Raw genomic sequence first — 20,252 nt, forward strand, 5'->3', positions numbered from 1 at the left:
AAATTTATTATGTATCATAATTGCCTTCAAGAAAAAAGGCAGGGGAGTAAAGTCTAGTTTTTATCTTTCTCGTAAAATACTGGTTGTGTGTTTTGTTTCCTTCTTCTGCATCATTGACTGCTATTGACAGATGTGGGAAAACGTACAATGTGATAATGTCATGATATAAGTATGCCTTGTTTCCCAATAGCATATATGTAGAGAAGAAGTCCAGCTTCCCATCTTGATCTTAATGGGCAGTTCCATCTACATTCAGTAGTGATCCCATATTTAAAGAGGCTTAATACAAAACCTGTTACAAAGATTTATAATTATAGTAGCTAACACATGCAAAATAGTCACAGCACATTTTTTGTGATTATAAGAACCTGCTTATAAGGAAGCATTGTGTATTCTTGGAAAAGCTGTTTTAACTGTGTATCCATGCACATTTCAATTTGACATGACAACAAATTAATAATATATAGAATGCAAACTGTTTTCTGTTTTAAAATGTAGATTAAAAGCTTGTTCAACAAATCACTCTGAAGTCAGTCATTTTGATCAGACAGAAATGAGTCTTCACTGTGTTTACCCCATAAGACCTACATGCGCATGTTGGCATCTGGCAAAGTCATTTTGTTGTTTTAAAAAATTAAACATCTTCTGCTGAGGTCTTGGAAGATCTAGATAAACAAGGAGTTATTATGCATAATGCAGTAAAGTTGCCATCCCACACTACTGGATTCTAAGAACTAGATCTACTGCACCATGTTTTTTAGATGCCATATCAGTAGGTAGTTGACCTAGTTACAGAAAGTTAACTGCATTGGGGTGTTAATATTATGTTTTTACCATTTACAGTTAGAAATAATTTGAATTTCACTTCAGCTCTGTCTGTCTGTCTGTCTGTCTCATTTATTACTCATCCTTTCTCAAAGGTGTTCACAAAGGAAATGAAAATAAATTGGACACTTTTTCATTATAAACATGCAGAAGTATAATTAATATTCTTTCTGTAAAGCAATTTTAGAAAGCTATTTGAAGAGCTGAATATACAAGGTTGTAGTTGTTCCATGAGGCAAGAAGCTGAAAAACCAAGACAAGATAATGGATAAAGAATCTTGTTCTTGTATTTCTCTGCTACTGGAAATAGTATTTGATTCAATGGCATAGATATACTTTATCTTTATATTTCCTTGCTCTTACTACTGAAGTACACTACCCAAAGTACTATGTAAAAACAATTTCTCTCTCCCTCTCTCCCTATACACACACACCTACAGATTTCTGAAAATATACTGTATATATGGTACTAATTTATTGTTATGAGAGAGATCTTGATACACTCTTGGATAAGGTAATTAAAGACTAGCTTTAGATGTCTGTATTTTTTTTGCCCCCGGCTGTGTAATGTCTCAGGTGCATTCAGTGGTTTAAAGAGGAAATACTGACTCAGAGGAAGCTGATGCAACCTGAGCATGGAGATGAGTCATAGCAGTTCCAAACTGCACTGTCACTGTAGCTACATGAAACATTAGCAGGGGGTTCGATCAGAATCCTAGTTGTGTTTGTGTATATAAGGATGAATGCTCCAGTACACAGTCTAGTGGTGTGAATGTCGGTTGAGGGCGGAACATTATGCTGGTTTGTGTAAATATTGCTGTATTGTGATTGTAAGTATTTGCTGTAACTAAGGCCCGGTACAAACGGATGCTTTGCGGTGTGCTGGTGGCGATTTTAGGGTTTAGGAGCTTGCAACAACCACATGCCCCCGAATCCCAATACGTATGGGCAGTGCCATCTTGACGCAGTGCTATCCATGCGGCATGCAAGTCCATGACGTGCCTTGTGCGACACATCCAAACAGCACAACGCACAGGACACGTCATCGTGACGCCCCAGGGCACACATGACGCCTTAGCGGCATCGCGGGAAAGAGCTCCATTTCGGAGAAGGGCGGATCATTGCTGCGGACGTGCAGTTGCCGCAGCAACTATCCAGAGGAGAAACGCCACCCCTTTCTTCTAATCTGTACCGGGCCTAAGATTAAAAGCCGCTTCAGAAGAACCTCAGCAGTTGTGAACTACTTCCAGACTCAGCAGTGGTGTGTGTCTTCCTGGCTGACAGTCTTCTCTGTGTGGACACAGTTGTATCCCAGTGCTAACATTAGATCATAGACAGCTACATGCTCTGCCAGTAGAGATGTTTAGACTGGCCCAGAAACTTAAGGATAACAAATGGAGAAAAGATTAATCAATAAATCCTAGAATCATAGAGTTGGAAGGGGCCTCATGTACCATTGAATCCAACCCCTACTTAGTTCAAAAGCTCTAGTTAAAGCAGCAAATAGTTGTCCAGCCTCTTTTTGAAGATGTTCAGAGAAGTAGACTCCATCACCATTCTAAGCAGTTCTTATTGTCAAGAAATTCCTTCTAATGTTCATTGGAAATCTGCTGTCCTGTAATTGATGGCAAGTGGTTCAGAGGGTGCCATGGTTAGGTTTTGTCTAACATCCATATATTCTAGTGCACTCTGGTTCTTGTTGCATAAGCCCCTCACTGTCTGTCTGTCTTATTTCTCTGAATTTTTTTAAAAAGCCAAACAGTGCTGCACTATTTTCTCTTGCCATTTCATTGTTACAGAACGTGTGGTGCTGTTCGGTGTTCTCTTAGCAGCCCATGAGACATGTTGAAAAGAAACTGCACCCTCTGGAGACACAGTCCTTTCTGAATCTCATGAAAAAATAACACTTTTATAGTATACTAGTGGTGAAATAACCATACATTTGGACCATGCAGTCTTTGGGGTTTTACTTTATTCTGTTTCAGATTAATATTGGATGCACTACTGATAGCTCATCTGCTGACCCAGTGAAACTTGAATTCTCACGGGATTTGGGGGCAACCTGGCACCTGCTTCTTCCTTTATGTTATAGTAGCAGTAGCTACCTCAGTTCTCTCTGCTCTACTGAGCATCATCCAAGCAGCACATATTATGCTGGAACAACCCAGGGCTGGAGAAGAGAGGTTATCCACTTTGGAAAGCTACACCTCTGTGGGTATGTAATTGTCTTGATGTTCACCAAGCTTTTATCTTTATGTGTACTTTTTTCTGCACTACTGGCTTATATAGTAAAAGGACACTGAATGGCTAAACACAAAGAGAGAGAGACACGCACATCTCATGAGCATAAATAAAGTTACTTGAAAGTACATTTCGTTAATTTCACTGCAACATGCTTCAAGACTATGTGTTCAGAACCACATATGAACAACCCAAGTTAGATCACATTACTCTAATTAAGTTTCATTGATTTCAATAGGACATATTTCAGTTCTGTGGCTTATGTAGCCTAAATGCCACCATTCATAGATAATAGGTTGTGGAGGACCCCAAATTTTACAGTGGTAAAAAAAAAATTGGGACAAGCCTGTGAGCAGAGATCCTCAGCCCAGTATAAACTGAATATGATCAGTAGCCACAGAATACTGACTATTGGTGGGAAAGCAAGATGAAACATCTTGCAGGGACAGAAAAGAATGGAGTATCTTGGGACAAGATATGGATCATTGAAAAGAAAAGGGAACAAGCAAGTTTCACATAGCAACAATATGTTGTAGTTTATAACTGTGTATTAGAATAAAAAAAATAAGTGAACTCAAAAGTGTTTTATCCTCCCAATTATTATGCATGTTATATGTCTTATTTGCTTCTAATGTTTCTAATCTAGGATAACAACTCTGAGGAGCTGTCATATTTGAAATGCCATGGAGTTATAATGTCCAAATGCCAGTATAATGCAGAGACATAACAGTAAATTACTAGGCCATAGTAATTTGGAAAGCCATAGGTTCTTCTCAGAACTGTGGTATATATATATACAGCTCATACAGGAAACATGTTATTCCTTTCAGACAACTGCAGAAAGTCATAGGAAGCATCCTGTGCCTTTAAAATATATCGTGATAAGTAATTTTGAATCTGCTACAAGAGAAACCATTCCCACTGGGCTTGTGACCTCATATTTAGTAGCAAGGTACAGCAGCCCATATGATCCTACATGAAAAACTGGAACATACCCTTTTTTAAAAAAAACCTTTTGAATAATTAAACAAAGGATTTAATTTTTAAATATGAACATGCATCTTTGGTTATTATTAACCCGTAAATGTGTGGAAACCTTTAAGTCTGCATGTCTGCTATTATAATCCAAATCATCAAGGCTTTTTCCCCAGTGTTTCAGCAGCACTTGTGGGAAAGAGATTCAAATGCAAAGCAGTCCATGACATAATATACCAAAATCATAGAGACACCACAGATTCTTTAGGGAGTTTCTTGTTTGCTTGCTTTCGTGTTTCTTCTTTGTCAATCTTCTAGTGTGAATGTAGGATATTTAATTTTCCTATCCCTTCATCCTCTTCCTAAATCTACATTGAGCCAAGAACCGTTTGCAGTAAAATCCAACAGAATCCTATGTCCCTTTGCAACTTTCTGTGGTGCAAAAATGCATGTACAAAAAGAAATCTTAAACTAGCCATGGTTAAGCTAATCAGGAAAGCTACCATTGTCTGGGACATATAGCCATTCCTTCTGCCCTCCCTTAGCAGCATGGGACTAAGTGGTATGGGAATAGATATGGCAAGTTGTATAGGTCAATTTGTTTTATTTTGAGGGTTTTGTGAGTTGAATTTGTGTAAAACTCTGTGCCACAAGAAGATATTTCACAGATATTGGTTGTTTTTGTTGTTCCTTGTATAATTTTGTAAATTTTCAACCAGCATTTCTCATGCAGTGTGGAGCAGTATGATATTATTTATACTTCCTTTAGCAATACGTTTATAGCAAATCATCATCAGGACAATCTATACACACAAAATACAATTCAATTGTTAACCATGGGGTTTATATTATTTTCTTTCAGATTGGTGAGATTCAGATGGTACCAGGGATTTTATCCTGCTGGTTCTCAACCTGTAACCTGGGCCATTGACAATGTATATATTGGTCCACAGTGTGAGGAAATGTGTAACGGCCATGGTAGTTGTGTCAATGGGACAAAATGCATCTGTGATCCTGGCTATTCTGGACCAACCTGCAAAATAAGCACCAAGAACCCTGATTTTCTCAAGGATGATTTTGAAGGTATCCTGGTTGCCACTTCTTTAGTCATTACTCTGTTTGAATTCTTCTGTAAGGTTTTCTGCTTTTGCACCATTAGGAAGACCAAACTTATCCATACCAAATTCTCTCTCTTTTCTTAACATATTAGTCCTCCTTTAACTTCAATGAGGCATTCTCCACTTTAGTCTTATTCTACCACCTCTGCATGCTTACAATCATAGAATCATAGTTGGAAGAGGCCACAATAGCCATACAGGAACTCACATTCAACGCACCCCTAATAGATTGCCATCCAGCCTCTGTTTAAAGACTTCCAAAGGAGGAGATTCCACCACACTCTGAGGGAGTGTGTTCCACTTTTGAACAGCTCTTACTGTCAGGAAGTTCCTCCTAATGTTTAAGTAGAATCTCTTTTCCTGTAGCTTGCATCCATTGCTCCAGGTCCTATTCTATGGAGCAGCAGAAAACAAGCTTGCTCCATCCTCAATATGACACCACTTCCAATACTTAAACAGGGTTATCATATGACCTCTTTATCATCTATTCTCCAAGCTAAATATACCCAGCTCCCTAAGTCGCTCCTCATATGCCATGGTTTCCATACCCTTCACCATTTTGACCACACTCTCCTGGACATGCTCCAGCTTGTCAACATCCTTTTTGAATTGTGGTGCCCAGAACTGGACAAATTATTCCAGGTGAGGCCTGACCAAAACAGAATAAAGTGGCACTATTACTTCCCTTGATCTAGACACTACACCTCTATTGATGCAGCCTAGAATTGCATTGGCATTTTTAGCTGCTGCATCACACTCATGTTCAACTTGTGGTCTACTAGGACCCGTGGATCCCTTTCACCTGTAGTCTTGTTAAGCCAGGTATCCCCCATCCTATATCTATGCATTTGATTTTTTTTTCTGCCTAAGTGCAGTACCTTATTTGTCCCTGTTGAGCTTCATTTTGTTAGTTTTGGCCCAGCTTTCTAATCTATTCAGGTCATTTTGAATGTTCATCCTCTCCTTTGATGTCATCTGCAAATTTGATAAGTGTGCCCTTTATTCCTTCATCTGGTCAAAGGGTGCCCAGCGATGGCTCCTCTTCATCTTGGAGAGAAGCTTATCCTATACAAGTTCAGTTCCCATCCTTACCAGGTACAATTTCAGTTTCCTGCTCTAGCAACTGCTTTATGGGACTTTATTGGTCATGACCAGCACTTTGAATTGTGCCCAGAAACAAACCAGCAGTCAGTTAAGCTGTTATAACATCTTTTATTTCTTTGCAGAGTAGGATTTGGCAGCATCCATGCTGCAGAAATAATCCAGTTTGACAACACATTAACTGTCATAGCTCAATGCAGCTGGACCTCCATATCCACAGATCCTTTATGTGTGAATCCAAGCATCCATGTCTTGAAAGTATTCAAATATATATATATATATATATATATATATATATATATATACAGTAAATTCCAAAAAGCAAACCTTGATTTTTTGCCATTTTATATAAGGAACGCTGTTATACTATGAAAAGTATATGTTACAAATATTTCTTCACTTTATGTCTAATGATTCATCTAATTATCTGTTTTGTCAGAAATACCATAGACTAAATCTAACTGTTCCTTCTGCACAGGTCAGCTAGAATCCGATAGATTTTTACAAGTGAATGACAGAAAGCCATTTAATGGGATTTAATGGGACTTGAGCATCCATGGATTTTGGTATCTGGGGGGAGGGAGGTCCTGAAACCAAGGGCCCACTGTACTATGAAATTGTGGGAATTGTAGTTTTGTGAGACATTTAGCGTTTTTTGTCAGAGAGCTCTGGTGCCACAACAAACTACATTTCCCAGAATTCTGTAGCACTGGGTCGTAGCAGTTAAAACTGGTGACAACTGGATTATTTCTGCAGTGCTGAATGCAGCCTTGGTTATGTATTTTCACTGATTGAAAAGTACCTTCAAAATTAATCCTTAAAGTAAAAGCTTATACTTATAGCATACCTTTCAGATTATACAGGGAAAGCCCCAGTGTTCAGCAAACACAAGCTCCTGTTGCAAGCCTCTTTTCAGCAAGCAAAGCAAGACAAAATGAAAACTAATTCAGCCCCATCTGCTGCCCTTCATCAGGCTTTCAAGCATTCTATCAAAAAGGATTCCTCAATCCCCTCAAAATAGTCTCTCATGGAAATTAGAATGCACCTTTCTCTTATTGCTGTCAACCAATATGCCCCTTGATACTTCTGAAAGAAGGTGTGAAACACAGCCTATGTGTCATAATATTTTATATTACTTCACAATGTACAACTGCAAAACAAAACCATCCAATCCTCCACAATAATACACAGTACATAGGGAAAGGGGCACCTTTAAATTGACATTTGAAATAAGTATTATTTTCTGAATCTAATGTATTCACATAAACGCACATATTCAGATCCTTTTGCACCGAAAATCAATAGAGCTGAAAAGGGCCTGACTCTGGCAAGAAGTTGTTCTGAATGCCCTCTTATTACTATCCAACTATCCAATCAGAATTAAAGTACTGCATTTGATACTTAGGTAAAAATAAATATACTGATGTATCCTAAAAATCCAAATGTGTTGGTGTATCCCTATTTTACTTGGAAGCATGCAGTGGCATAAATCTTTCCAACATAACCATATTTAGCATGAATTGGCCACCCATGAATAAAGGCAATGAACATCACTGCAGGCATATAGAATGAGATGACGCCAGTTCATGAACGCACATATAAAAAGTTTTCTGAGAGGGGACCTGATATTACAATTCCAATTTAATCCCAAATTGAAAAAGAAATTAAATCTGGGAGGTTAACCATGCACAATCCCTCACCTCTTCTGAATGCAAGGATCCTGTCCTCAACCATGAACTCACAGATTAAATTTTACACATTGAGCAGATACCCAGAATCTTCTTTTGAAGGGTGAAAAACATTTTGTGGTTGTCTGTCCTGTGTTTAGTTTTCTCCTGTAGGTTTCCCATAAAGATGTTACAGTTGAAAAATATATGTTACAAATATTTGTTCACTTTATGCTTAATGATTCATGTAAATTAACTGTTTAGGCAAAAATGCCATAGAATAAACCCAAAATAACTGTTCCTTGTGCACAGGTCAGCTAGAATCTGATAGATTTTTGCTGGTGAGTGGTGGAAAGCCATCCAGGAAATGTGGGATCTTATCTGGAGGAAACAATCTTTTCTTTAATGAAGAAGGATTACGCATGCTGATGACACGAGACATGGATCTGTCACAGGCTAGGTAATATTTTCTTCTTGTTTACAATTTAAGACTGAGACAGTAAAAATCTGTTAACTAACAAAAAATATATACACTCATCCCTCCACATTCGCTGGGGTTACAGACACAGGACCTCCATGAATGTGGAAAAACTGCAAATAGCAAAAGACACTATGTTTTTACCTGAGAGAACACCTCTTTCGGAACCTCTAGGTCCTCCAGTGCCACTCTGTGGTCAACATCTGTCAGACATTGACCATAGAATTGTGCTGGAGCAGCTACAAAGGCCTAGTGGGATGTTCTCTCTAGGAATCTCTAGGTCCTTCAGTGCAACTTTTGGTTAAAATTGACCAGAGTTGTACTGGAGGACCTAGATATTCCTAGAAAGAACATAATAATAAAATCTGTGAATACTCAGATCCGCAAAAGTCAAACGCGCAAATGTGGAGATATGAGTGTAGTGTGCTTTCTACATATTACATGAATAAGTGTTGGCTCGTTTTCCGTTACTTGAAATGGGAGTGAGGACTAGCATAAGATTTTGTTACTGTCAGGAAGAGTGTAAAGAATTTGCGTTTTTGGGTTTTTTACATTTTTGTTTCCACATGGCCTACCTCTTGAATAGACCATCAAAACTTTTCTAAAGTTGAATTTGGGCCTTTGTCTGAGAGAGGTTCCCCACCTATGACTTGAGATCTAGAACAAATCTGGGATTGAGATATATCCAGACTCAGAAAAAAAGAAAATCAGCCCATTTTGAGTTGAATCTTAAACAGTGTGCTCTAAGAGGGTAATTTACCTACTATTAGCACACAGAGAATACTGTATGTATTGGATTTTTGCATGCTACCCCAAACAAACTAAGTACAATTAGTTGTGGTGGAATTTTGAAACAATAAGAATTTTTAATATATTTCTTAAAATATTATTATTTTTCTGTCTTCATGGGCTATGTGATGCCATTTGAATTTGGGTTTTTGTTTTTACTTTTTGTTTTTGCCTTAAGCACCAAAATGATTTGTACCATTCCTGTGCTTCACATAATGTAAATAGTAACCTCTCTCATTGTCATTTCTGGCAAATCTTTGATGAATACACCAAAATGTGGTCTGCAAGATTAGGATGTGAGCACTTGCCTAGGACAAATAGCATATTAATCTCATCTCACTGAAATCAATTACATTCTAACTGCTCCATAAACAGGCAGCTTCATTGTGAACCATTCCTGAAGCTGCAGTATTCATTGCCTGGGTAACTTTTCATTCATCATTCTGGATCTGTACTATCTGAAACTTCCTTGAATTACAAGCATTTGTTTACAGTCTTTTATCGGCAGATAGTGATCAAGCTGTCACCACTTAATTGGAACCAAGCTATTTAAAAATTAAAATTTGAATTTGTCATTTTGGGTCTATTTGAAACTTGTTTGATGCAAGGGGACAGATGCCTAAAACATTAGGCTAAGAAAAAAAGTCAAATGAGTTTTAAATTAAACTGTTGTTTACAAATCACTGAATGACTGACTATTATCCTTCCTTCCTTTGACCTTTTTAAGGTTCTGTTTTCCTTGAAACTTGTGCATTGACCCTTAGTGGGTATCTAGCAATGAAAAACTGATTAAACACTCTGTGGAAATTGCATTTTAATATGCTCTTTATCTCTTTGGAACTTGCATTATTAACATAAAGGCTTAAAATGATGTATTTTATGGCATGCTCGCATCTCCTGCTATGGGGCTTAATTTATATGTATTTCATTTAATCAGCGAAACAATAAGCCAACAATGATATACAATAACCACATTATTCTCATTGACCAAGAGCAGGAATTCTATGGACAAAATTATCTCATTCAAAAAATAGTATTGATGTTTTTGTTTCCCCAGCTCTAACAAAGAATTCTTCTTGTTTTGAAGTGTATGACTTGGAAATGCAACGTAAATGTTAATGTTAATGTGGTTATTGTATATCATTGTTGGTTCACAAATTGACTTTTCTGTGAGCTATATTCAATCATAGCCATGTTGGTTATGCAGCAAAATACAAAAAAAAATCCATAATTCACAAAAGAGTGATACCAAATTTTTATTTTATTATTAGCTTTTTATCCTATCTTTTTCCCACAAAAAAAAAAGAACTCGTGGCAGCTTAGAAATGGAAAAGTTGGCATTTAATAATTATACATAGGAATAGTATTTCTAATACATTATATCTTAAACAAGCTAGAATGTATCTAAAGGAAGATGTTCTTGTGAATTCAAATTACCAAAAAGTTGCTAGTTAAATATCAAGAGGAAATTCTTGATGATAAAGAGTGTTCAACAGTGGACCAGACTACTTCAGAAAGGTGGACTTGTTCCAGGTTTTTAAACAGAGTTTGGATACCATCTGTCAGGGATGCTTTACTGTGGATCCCTTCATTGCCTGGGAGTTGGAGAAGGTGACCTTTTTTCATCTGTATGATGGTATGCTTTTAGGGGTTCAGAAAAACAGAACAAGGGAGAACGCCTTGATATAAAAGAAGGAAAACTTATACAATCAGTGACATCTATACTGTGTGGCAAAGCCTGAATGAAAGGTAGTTGTGATTTAGTTAATGAATTATTCCCAATTATACTGTATACCACTTACAGTACATGGAGAATGTCTTGACTGTTTCAGTTATCTCTTCTACTGTGTCAATCCAGGTCAAGATAACATATTTAGTCAGTCAAGAATGCTGAGCAAGATAATAGAGCTAGGTATTAGCGACATGGGAGAAGCATCTGTAGAATGTGGCTGTTGATTGAGGAGGCAACATTAAAAGAGACTCCAAACCACAGTGGAATTCCACTGAATCCCTTTAAATTAAACATTTGAGAAACACCACTATAGTTCTTTTGTTAAGAAAAGAAAAGAAAAACTCATTCAGATTTTGTAGAAGAAATATAGTTGTTTGTTTGTTTTTTGGGGGGGGGGGGTAATAGTTTATTGTTCTAGAATGGAGCAAGTTGTATTTTTAGAACAAACATTACAGTCTTTTTTGGAAATGCATGAAGACTAGCCATCCAAATTTAATTAAAACAAATTACATAGCACATAGGCAAAGAACCAAAACACCAGGAAAGGTCTGTTGTCCTGTTGTAGCCTGATTGTCTCTGTCAAACATTTGGGGTTTCACCACCTGTCAAGTGCAGATATATGTAAAATGTAGAGTACAATGTCTGGAAAAATTGTCATCTATAACCACCCTACAGCAATCTTGGCTAGAACACCAGTGTGCCATTCCCACTTGGCAGATAAAATGGATTATATTGGTGTGATTCTGATTCGGATTATGTTCCGAGACTAATTCGAATTTTTTCCGTCGTTTCCATTACGAAAAGGGGCAAATTACCTCGATTTATTTAGATTCTGTTTTCGTTCTCATTTATTTTAAATTGCTGTATTTTAAAGCGGATTAATTTGCTCCCCGTTCCGTGCCAGCGATACAAAGAGAAAGGGGCTGAGTGGCCCCTTTCTCCCTTTCCCCGCCGCTGTCGGGGTATCCTTAGGGCTTGAAGCCCCAAGGACACCCCTTTCCAGGCAGCAGGGAAGCGGCCTTTTGCCGCTTCCCCGCTGCCTGGAAAAGCGGCAGATCAGGGCAGCTGAGGCCCCGATCCGTCGGGGAAAGGGGTGGGTGCAGGCCGCCCCAGAGGGACGGTCTGTATCCCACCTACATATGAGGAGTAATGTGAAATACATTTTAATGCAGAGAAATTTAATGAGTTAAATAAAGCCAGATATGTAGGTTAATTATTTATTTTTTGTTATATTACTTTAGAGCATAGATAACAATATTAACCTTCATATAATATGGTTGCAATTAAAACACACACACAAACACACGCGTGGAGGCTTTTCTATTTCTAGTAACACTGTATTTCTAGTAGCACTATAAGCTTTGGGTCTCTACAGAAATTTGTTTTTAGACTAATATTTATATAGAAATGTTTGTTACTTTGTTTTCAACAATGAGCATGGAAGAAAGATAACAGTTCATGCACAACCATTGTTAACAGTTTTCCTAGGCTTACCTACAGTAAATCTAATCTATTCCCAGTGACAGGCTGCTCCATACGGCTTCCCAGTGTTGTTTTACTGCAATAATAATAAGTGTCTTTGTAATAGGGTGCTTGATATGATCCATGCTGTGAGGAAGAACATATGCATGATGGTGATAAGAATTAACAAACAAAATCCTTGAGCACATGGAATCATTGACTTATTTGTCCAGCAGTGTCTTGAGTATTTACCTCCATCAGTACATGGAGAATGTGTTTTTATTGTATTTATTTTTTATTTTATTTTATTTTATTGTAAAATCTTTGCAGGAATTTTTATTTATGAGCTGCCTTGGGTCCCTTTCTGAGGGAAAAGTGGCATAGAAATCAGATAAATAAATAAAACCAGTAGCTCTCTTTACAAAGCCTGTTACAACTTTATCTCTTCATTCTCTCAGTTTCTCTGTAAAATATATGTACACAGACACTATAATAGTGAGACAGACACAAATACTACATCTCTATATTCCTAATAGCCAGACTCTTCAGCTAAGTTGCTAAGACAAATGTTATTCACATCATTAACAATTTTTTAAAAAAATTATAAGGTTTTTTACTTAAGGCATTTGTAACTTTACATCAAAACAATAAGAATCTAACTGATCAACCCTGAAGATTACTTTGAAAATACATCAGGAGACAAACATATCAAATCTGTTAAGATTAGCCAGAATCCCTTTTGACAAAGATTGGAAACCAACATTTGAACCTAGTTTGAAAACCCTGGCTACTATAGGAGCTTTAACCGTGATTAACATCAATGCTGATCTTAGGATGGAAGACAGAATTTGTTCCAGTGGAGGAAACTGTGCAGTCCTTTGGGCCAATTCCTTGATTATGTAGACTACAAAGTTTAACAGCATGAGAAGGATGTAGGAAGATGTACTGCTGTGCTAAACATATATTCTAATTATACACATTTGTATGGTTCCATTATCAAACTAAAAGATATACATATTGTTCATGTGTTGATTGTTTTTCTTTGGGAAATTTTTGGTCTCTGTGTTTAATGAAACAGAAGTGCGGCTGCCTGTTTTAATCTTGTTTTAGTAATATTAAATACACAACATAATCTTCACTTTTTATGTTTTAAAAGACTGCTTTTTTGCAGATCATGAATCCTGGAAAGCTGGAGAGACTGATTCTTTTTGTTGTTGTTGTTGTTGTTGTTGTAATGATTATAGCCAAAGGCTGAGTTTTTGTGTTTTGTCTTTTATAATCTGAGCTCCTGGGCTAAGATTATGAAATTTCAACAGAGAACCAAATATCTGGGACTTTGCATTACATAAATAAATCTGTCTATTTATTGATTGCATGCTAATGCCTAAAGGATAAATAAACAGTTTTGTTTAGCTCTATGATGCTGCTTCAGTGAACAAAGCAAACACTTAATCATCACAACAGCAAACTACTACATATTGTGACCTAAAAAAGAGAACTACATAACAACGTAAACTTTGCTCTCCGTACTCAGAGTGATCACTATTATTCTTTATGCAGTTAAGGATAATATTTTCCTGAATGTTATTTTGATTGATAATATTATTGAGGTTACTGATAGTATATTCAAGTTAGTAATCTTTCACTGTAACTCTATTAACACTTTAGGTTTGTGCAATTCTTCATGAGGCTGGGTTGTGGTAAGGCAGTACCAGACCCCAGAAGCCAACCTGTATTGCTACAATATTCTCTTAATGGGGGTCTCACTTGGAACCTTCTTCAAGAATTTCTCTTCAGCAACTCAAGCAATGTGGGACGGTACATTGCCCTAGAAATCCCCTTGAAAGCTCGTTCTGCCTCTACCCGTCTGCGCTGGTGGCAGCCATCTGAGAATGGACATTTCTACAGCCCATGGGTAATTGATCAGGTATGTAATGTTTTCTTCTGTGGGACATAAGTATCTTATGCCATTATATATATGTTCAAATGTCATGTACATTTTCCTGATCTATTGCTACTTAAGTGACTAGTGCAAGTGGGAGAGGTGTACATATTATAGGGTCAGGATATGGTATAGATTTACTATATGATATCTGAAGGTGCTGTTTTTCTGTGGCAGCCCTGCTTTTCTTGTGATATGCTGGATGGTACACGTTTTTGGAGGCAAAATCAGTTGCCTATGATGGATTCAGGTGAGATGGCAGAAGTGAGTTTCCATAGGATAATACCATGTTAGTGGAGTGCAGTAGTAGAATATAGGAGCCATTCAATGAACTGGGTTGGATCTATTAAATGCACTATGTGACCTTGGATTTGGGATGTAAGTTCCCAAGTAAGTAAATTATTTCATTCTTGCATGCGAAAATAAAGAATTTCAAAATGTTTCTCCTCTCAGAGGCAAGGGATGGTTGGTATTTTTGTGCATTTTTCAAAGACTTTCCATATTTTTAGACTTTTTGTGAAAATTTGGCTTGTGCTGAAAATTGTATAAAAATGGTTTATGCATAAAGGAATGTTTTGTGTAAAATCCACACTTTTCTGCACAAAAAAAAATTGTGCAAAAATTGAAATGATTATTTCTATACATATTTCAAGGCAGTCACTCTCTGTCAGCATGACAGGGTTATTGCGAACCTCACAGGGTTATTGTGAAGGTTTTTGAAGTGAAGGGATATTCAATCAACCGATAACAGGGCAAAACAAAATCCACAAAAGAACAATACCTTATATTGCTGTACGGCCAATGTAGGGTGCATTGCAGTAATCCAATTGGGAAGTTACCACTACATGGACTACTCTGGCTAAGTTGTTTCAGTCCATATCTGGTGAACCAATTAAAGCTGGCCCCAAGCACTCTCAGCCACAAAATCCACCTTGGTTTCAATGACAAAGGCAAAGACAGATCCAAGCTATTCACTTGTTCTTGCAGAGACAATGCAGCTCATCCAGGGCAGGTAGCATACTTAGTTCTCAGACCACAGAACCACTAGTCCACACATATTCTGTCTCTTCAGGATTTAGCTTCAGTTCATTGGCTTTTATCCAGCCCATTACAGCTTATCACAATTATGTGTAAAAGAACGGAGCAATTCAACCATCTTGTCCATATCAGCAGGCTGCAACAGCTGAAACTGATTCCAAGAAAATTAAACAGATGGCATGCTGGACACCTTCCTAAATGCTGCAATAACTGTGGTGTCAAGTTCTGAGTGGATGCAAGCAACTGAGAGTTCTGACCCTGGCTTTTTTGAGTTTGACCTCAAGATGCTCCTCACTACTTGGCATAGTTCTGCTGGGCAATGTGTTAAGGATAGAACAGTGGATGCATAAATAAGATATTTTTGCCAACTTCACTGCCACGTAATAGACACAGTGAAGACCAGTTTTCAGTCATATTTTTTCTGTGACCTGCACCCCCTACATTCCATCCTTCATCCAGCCTGCTTCTTCATTGCCCACAGATCTCTGGTAAACCAAAGTGAATTATGGGCTGTACAGTACTGGGCTGAGAGCTTAGGAGCATTTGTATCAGTGGCCCTTTCCACTTCATCTTTATAAAGTGAGACCAAGGCTTGTACCAAATTGCACAGCCCTATCAGCCAGAAAATTCCCTGCTCTGATAGCCTTGGCTGAAGAGCGGGGTATAAATAAATTATTATTATTATTATTATTATTATTATTATTATTATTATTATTATTATTATCCATCAGATTTCATAAGTCTCCAAGGAGAGACAATTTTAATTAGCTTCCCACCCCTTCGAGGAGGGTTGACAAGGAAGCGATCTGACCAGAACAATGAGGTTGTTGTGCCCCACTCACCTGCAAACCAGATCATTTTCCATCCATCAAATAGCAAAACTAGATTTAGGGTATATTCTATCCCACTGAAGCCTCCTCCTGTGGAATACAAGTCCAAATGTCCTTAACCATACTGATCAGGGCTGATAGGAGTTGGCAGTGATTTTTTTTTTACAAAATTGAATAATTGTTGTCCCTGCCCTGTAAACTTTATGAATGGCCCTGATGGATCATCAAACCAAAGGTTCATCCAGTCTAACATTCTGTGGCCAGCCAGACACGTAGTTACAATGGTGTCAAAGTTAACATCACCATATGTCGCTCCTGTAATATATTGAGTCAGAGTACTGACCCATCAGTCCCAGTAATGGCTCATCTGACTGGCAGCAACCCTGCAGGGTTTCAGGCAGAAGCCTTTCCTAGCCTTGAATAAGACTCTTTTAATTGGAATGCCAGAGACTGACTCTGAGACCTTTTATATGCAAAGTAACTGTATGCTCTGTCTTAAGATAGCAGCCTTTTTCTTTGACTTCCACTGACCTAGCAAAAAAAGATTTTATTTTTCTGATCTGGGTGCAGGTAAAGTTTTTGATAGTATTGTTTCCCCAGAGTTATTGACCAATTCAAGAAAAAGCTGCCATATCCAACTTGTCCGTTGTTTCAGAAACTGTGCAAAACAGGCCCAACATTTGGACCTGTACACTCAGTTGTCATATATTTGGACTGTGTGCAGCGCTGGGACAGTGCTCTAACTTTGGCACTTCAGTCATCCTTTGAATGGAGGAAGGACAACCCCATTTTACTCTAACAGGTGGCTGGAACTGTCAATGATAATAATGGAATCAATGAATTTGTACTTATTGCATGTGAGCGATGAGGATCTGAGCACATTGTGTAAGGCTTAGAATAATTACTTTTTCTATTGTTTATATTGTTATGTTTAATTCTGAACCATCTGCCTCTGGTTAAGATCCTTCAGAATATAACTCCTGATGAAAACTGATGTCAGGAATGAAAAACATTATTTTCTTTCCTTTGCTTAAAGGGAAAACGGTCTTGTTCAAAAAGTTCATAGTTATTCATTGTTAATTAGCTGTTATGAGAGTAAACAATATTACCCTGAATTTCAAAGAAAGGTAAATAATTAATGCTAGATTGGCAGGGAGGAAAGCAAACTAGATTTCATTTAAATCATAACAGCACCAGGAACTTACCCATTGTTCGTTTAATCCTGGAAGCATTTGTACAACTCTGAGCTACTGTGGGAATAAAGTAATGAGTACAATACTTGTAGTTTTTTTAGTATTTAGAAGATCTGGATAACTGTAGGAATATAACTGAAATATACTAGTAATTCTTGTATATCTAGAAGATTGTAAAACTGTTTCTATGTATGGGTGATTATACAGGTTTAGAGAACCAGTGTTGCATTAGAGTTTTGACACTTCTATGTGTGAAATTATAACTGATGACCATAATCTATTTATCCCGTAACCCATATGAAAGGACTCTTCAAAAGAGCTTTCAGCCCAAACAAAAAGGACATTTGATGGAGCAATCTACAAACCACTCTACATACAGATTCTGATTTGTTCCTTTGTTCAGTTAGTAGTAGAAGCTTTTGATGTAAGCATAATCCATATTGCTGAACATTCAGATGTCTGAGTGATTGTGACTAATGTTAAACTAGAAAACATCACCAAAAACATTTAAGTCATGTATTACTCTTATTCAACGAATAACCATATCAGTAACCTTCACTCAGGTTTCAAGAAGAATCCTGACTATTCAGAGAAGATACAGTCTTCAAGTGTAATCATATAAGGGAAAGACAGAAGACAGAAACAGGGCATAAAGTTACTACTCAAGTATCTGCAATAGGCAACCATATTTACTAAGTAATTAACCGGAGTTGATTATGATGGTTTCATTTATGAGTTGACTGAAACAAAAATGTAAGTCCTAGCAAGTACAGTATAACCCATCAAATTTCTGTAAAAATGTAAAAATACAGTCATGTGAAATCGTTTGGGAGTACACTCAGTAGTATCTCACAAACTATTTTAGTCCCATTATATAATAATAAACTTTGTGGGTTTGTATACCCTAACAGACAAACATTTTAAAATACAATATAAATTAAAGAAAATCATGACGTGTTACATTAAATAGCATCACCCTCTTGAAAAACTGGATAGAATTTTACACTTAACAGGATAATTACTAATACATGTTGGATTTGTCTAATGCAAACTCGGGTGATTTTTTCAAAATATTAGGAGGTATTTAAAGATTAAGAAATATTGAGCCAAAGTATCAAGATGTATTAAATATGTTTGTTCCTGAATTGCATGTGTAAGTTTCATAAAATGTATATTTGCTTTAAAGTGTGGTAGATGAAACTCTTTTGCTTGTACTGTAGATCCTTATTGGTGGAAATATCTCTGGAAACACAGTCTTGGAAGATGATTTCAGTATCTTGGATAGCAAGAAATGGCTTCTCCATCCTGGAGGAACAAAAATGCCAGTGTGCGGTTCTACTGGGGATGCCCTGGTCTTCATTGAGAAAGCAAACACCCGCTATGTTGTAACCACTGACATTGCTGTCAATGAAGATTCTTTCCTTCAGCTAGATTTCGCTGCATCTTGCTCTGTCACTGACTCCTGCTATGGTAAACACACACACACACACATCTGCACAAATCACATACTTTCCATTCTTCTCTGTGTGATTGGTTGTTGTTTTTCATTCAACACTAGACTCATTAGAGAACGAGGGATTTTTTTTCTACTAGAAAAGCATGATTTCTTGTTTCCACCTTTGCTTACTTCAGGTTCCCCCACCTATGATTTGCATGTACTGAAGATGTAACATCCAAGAATTTTCTATATGTGAATAGAAATACAGTGGGACAGGTATATAGATCCCGGGTGATGATGAAAACTCAAGGCATAACTATTTGGGAAGTGTTCTCATTAAAGAAGATGCCAGCCACAGATGCTGGCGAAACGTCAGGAATAAACTCTTCTAGAACATGGCCACATAGCCTGAAAAAAACACAAAAAACTATGGATGCCGGCCATGAAAGCCTTTGACTTCACAAGGGACACAGTTTATTTTATTAATTAAAACTATAGACTGTTTTACTTTGTGAAGGGGACAAATGAAGTCATGCATGGTTCATCAGTTTAGCATGACCTCACCCAAGAGCTGTAAGGATAGATATAGATATATAAAGATAGATATATTTCTTTCTCCTTATATCTTAGTCCCAATCATATCCTGGAGTACTAGAACCAGATAATTCATGCAATGAATTATGAAGCCCTTCATTATCTGTCTGTGCATCAAAGCTTCTACATGCACATCACTGGTTGCTTGCATGAGTGCCATTCTTTATTCTGAGTAACACAGATCTAGGAAAAAGCAATTTCTAGGATAATTATCTTCTTCTGATACTGGTTCCACATCATACTGCATATTATGGTGTATCATGTTTCTTGTAACTCCAGAGATTAATTTTACCTTAGATTTTGTTTGTTCCTGTATAAATTAGGAGTAAATTGTACTGGCATGCAGCTGATTTAAGTTAAACCACAGCAAGACTCGATCTTGTATGTCAGTTAACTGCAGGCAATTACTTCAAAATTCTGTGTAAAAATGGAAATGAGGCTTAAAGAAAATCCTTAAAGTAGATTAGCCAATTTGCTTATAAGTAGTGAAGCTATTTAAATCGTGAAATTAACTACTAGCCCTAAACATAATCATTGCACTTCATTTTAGAGCTGCAGTTCATTACAACTGGTAATGTTAAGAAGAGCTGTAATTGATCTGTTACTTGACTTACTTTTCCTGCCTCATTCTGTTTGCATCCTTAGCCAATCATTATTTTATTTGGAAATCAGAACAGTCAGCATCTATGATTTAGTGAGACTGTCAAGTTGATAATAAATAGATATTATTAAAATGATACATATCAACTTGTTCGGAAATTATGTGGTTATTATATAAATTGTATGTAGTATCTTTTAGGACTTCAGATCCCAAAGAGTTTTTTTTTTAA

At 37.1% G+C, this 20,252-nt stretch overlaps 1 protein-coding gene across 4 annotated transcripts in view; it reads left to right on the forward strand.

Moving 5' to 3' along the window:
• The window catches only part of RELN (reelin), a 354,155-nt gene that overhangs the window by 291,759 nt on the left and 42,144 nt on the right, over positions 1-20,252 (forward strand). For all 4 annotated transcript variants that reach the window (XM_089524577.1, XM_089524576.1, XM_089524579.1 and 1 more), the window contains 5 exons: positions 2,811-3,040; positions 4,904-5,124; positions 8,240-8,387; positions 14,056-14,314; positions 18,611-18,860. In XM_089524577.1, coding sequence (XP_089380703.1) covers positions 2,811-3,040; positions 4,904-5,124; positions 8,240-8,387; positions 14,056-14,314; positions 18,611-18,860 — 1,108 coding nt within the window. The remainder of the gene's footprint in view (positions 1-2,810; positions 3,041-4,903; positions 5,125-8,239; positions 8,388-14,055; positions 14,315-18,610; positions 18,861-20,252) is intronic.

Source organism: Sceloporus occidentalis, unplaced genomic scaffold, assembly GCF_023333645.1.
Source record: "Sceloporus occidentalis isolate IW3139 unplaced genomic scaffold, rSceOcc1.0.p SCAF_5, whole genome shotgun sequence".
Taxonomy (NCBI): domain Eukaryota; kingdom Metazoa; phylum Chordata; class Lepidosauria; order Squamata; family Phrynosomatidae; genus Sceloporus; species Sceloporus occidentalis.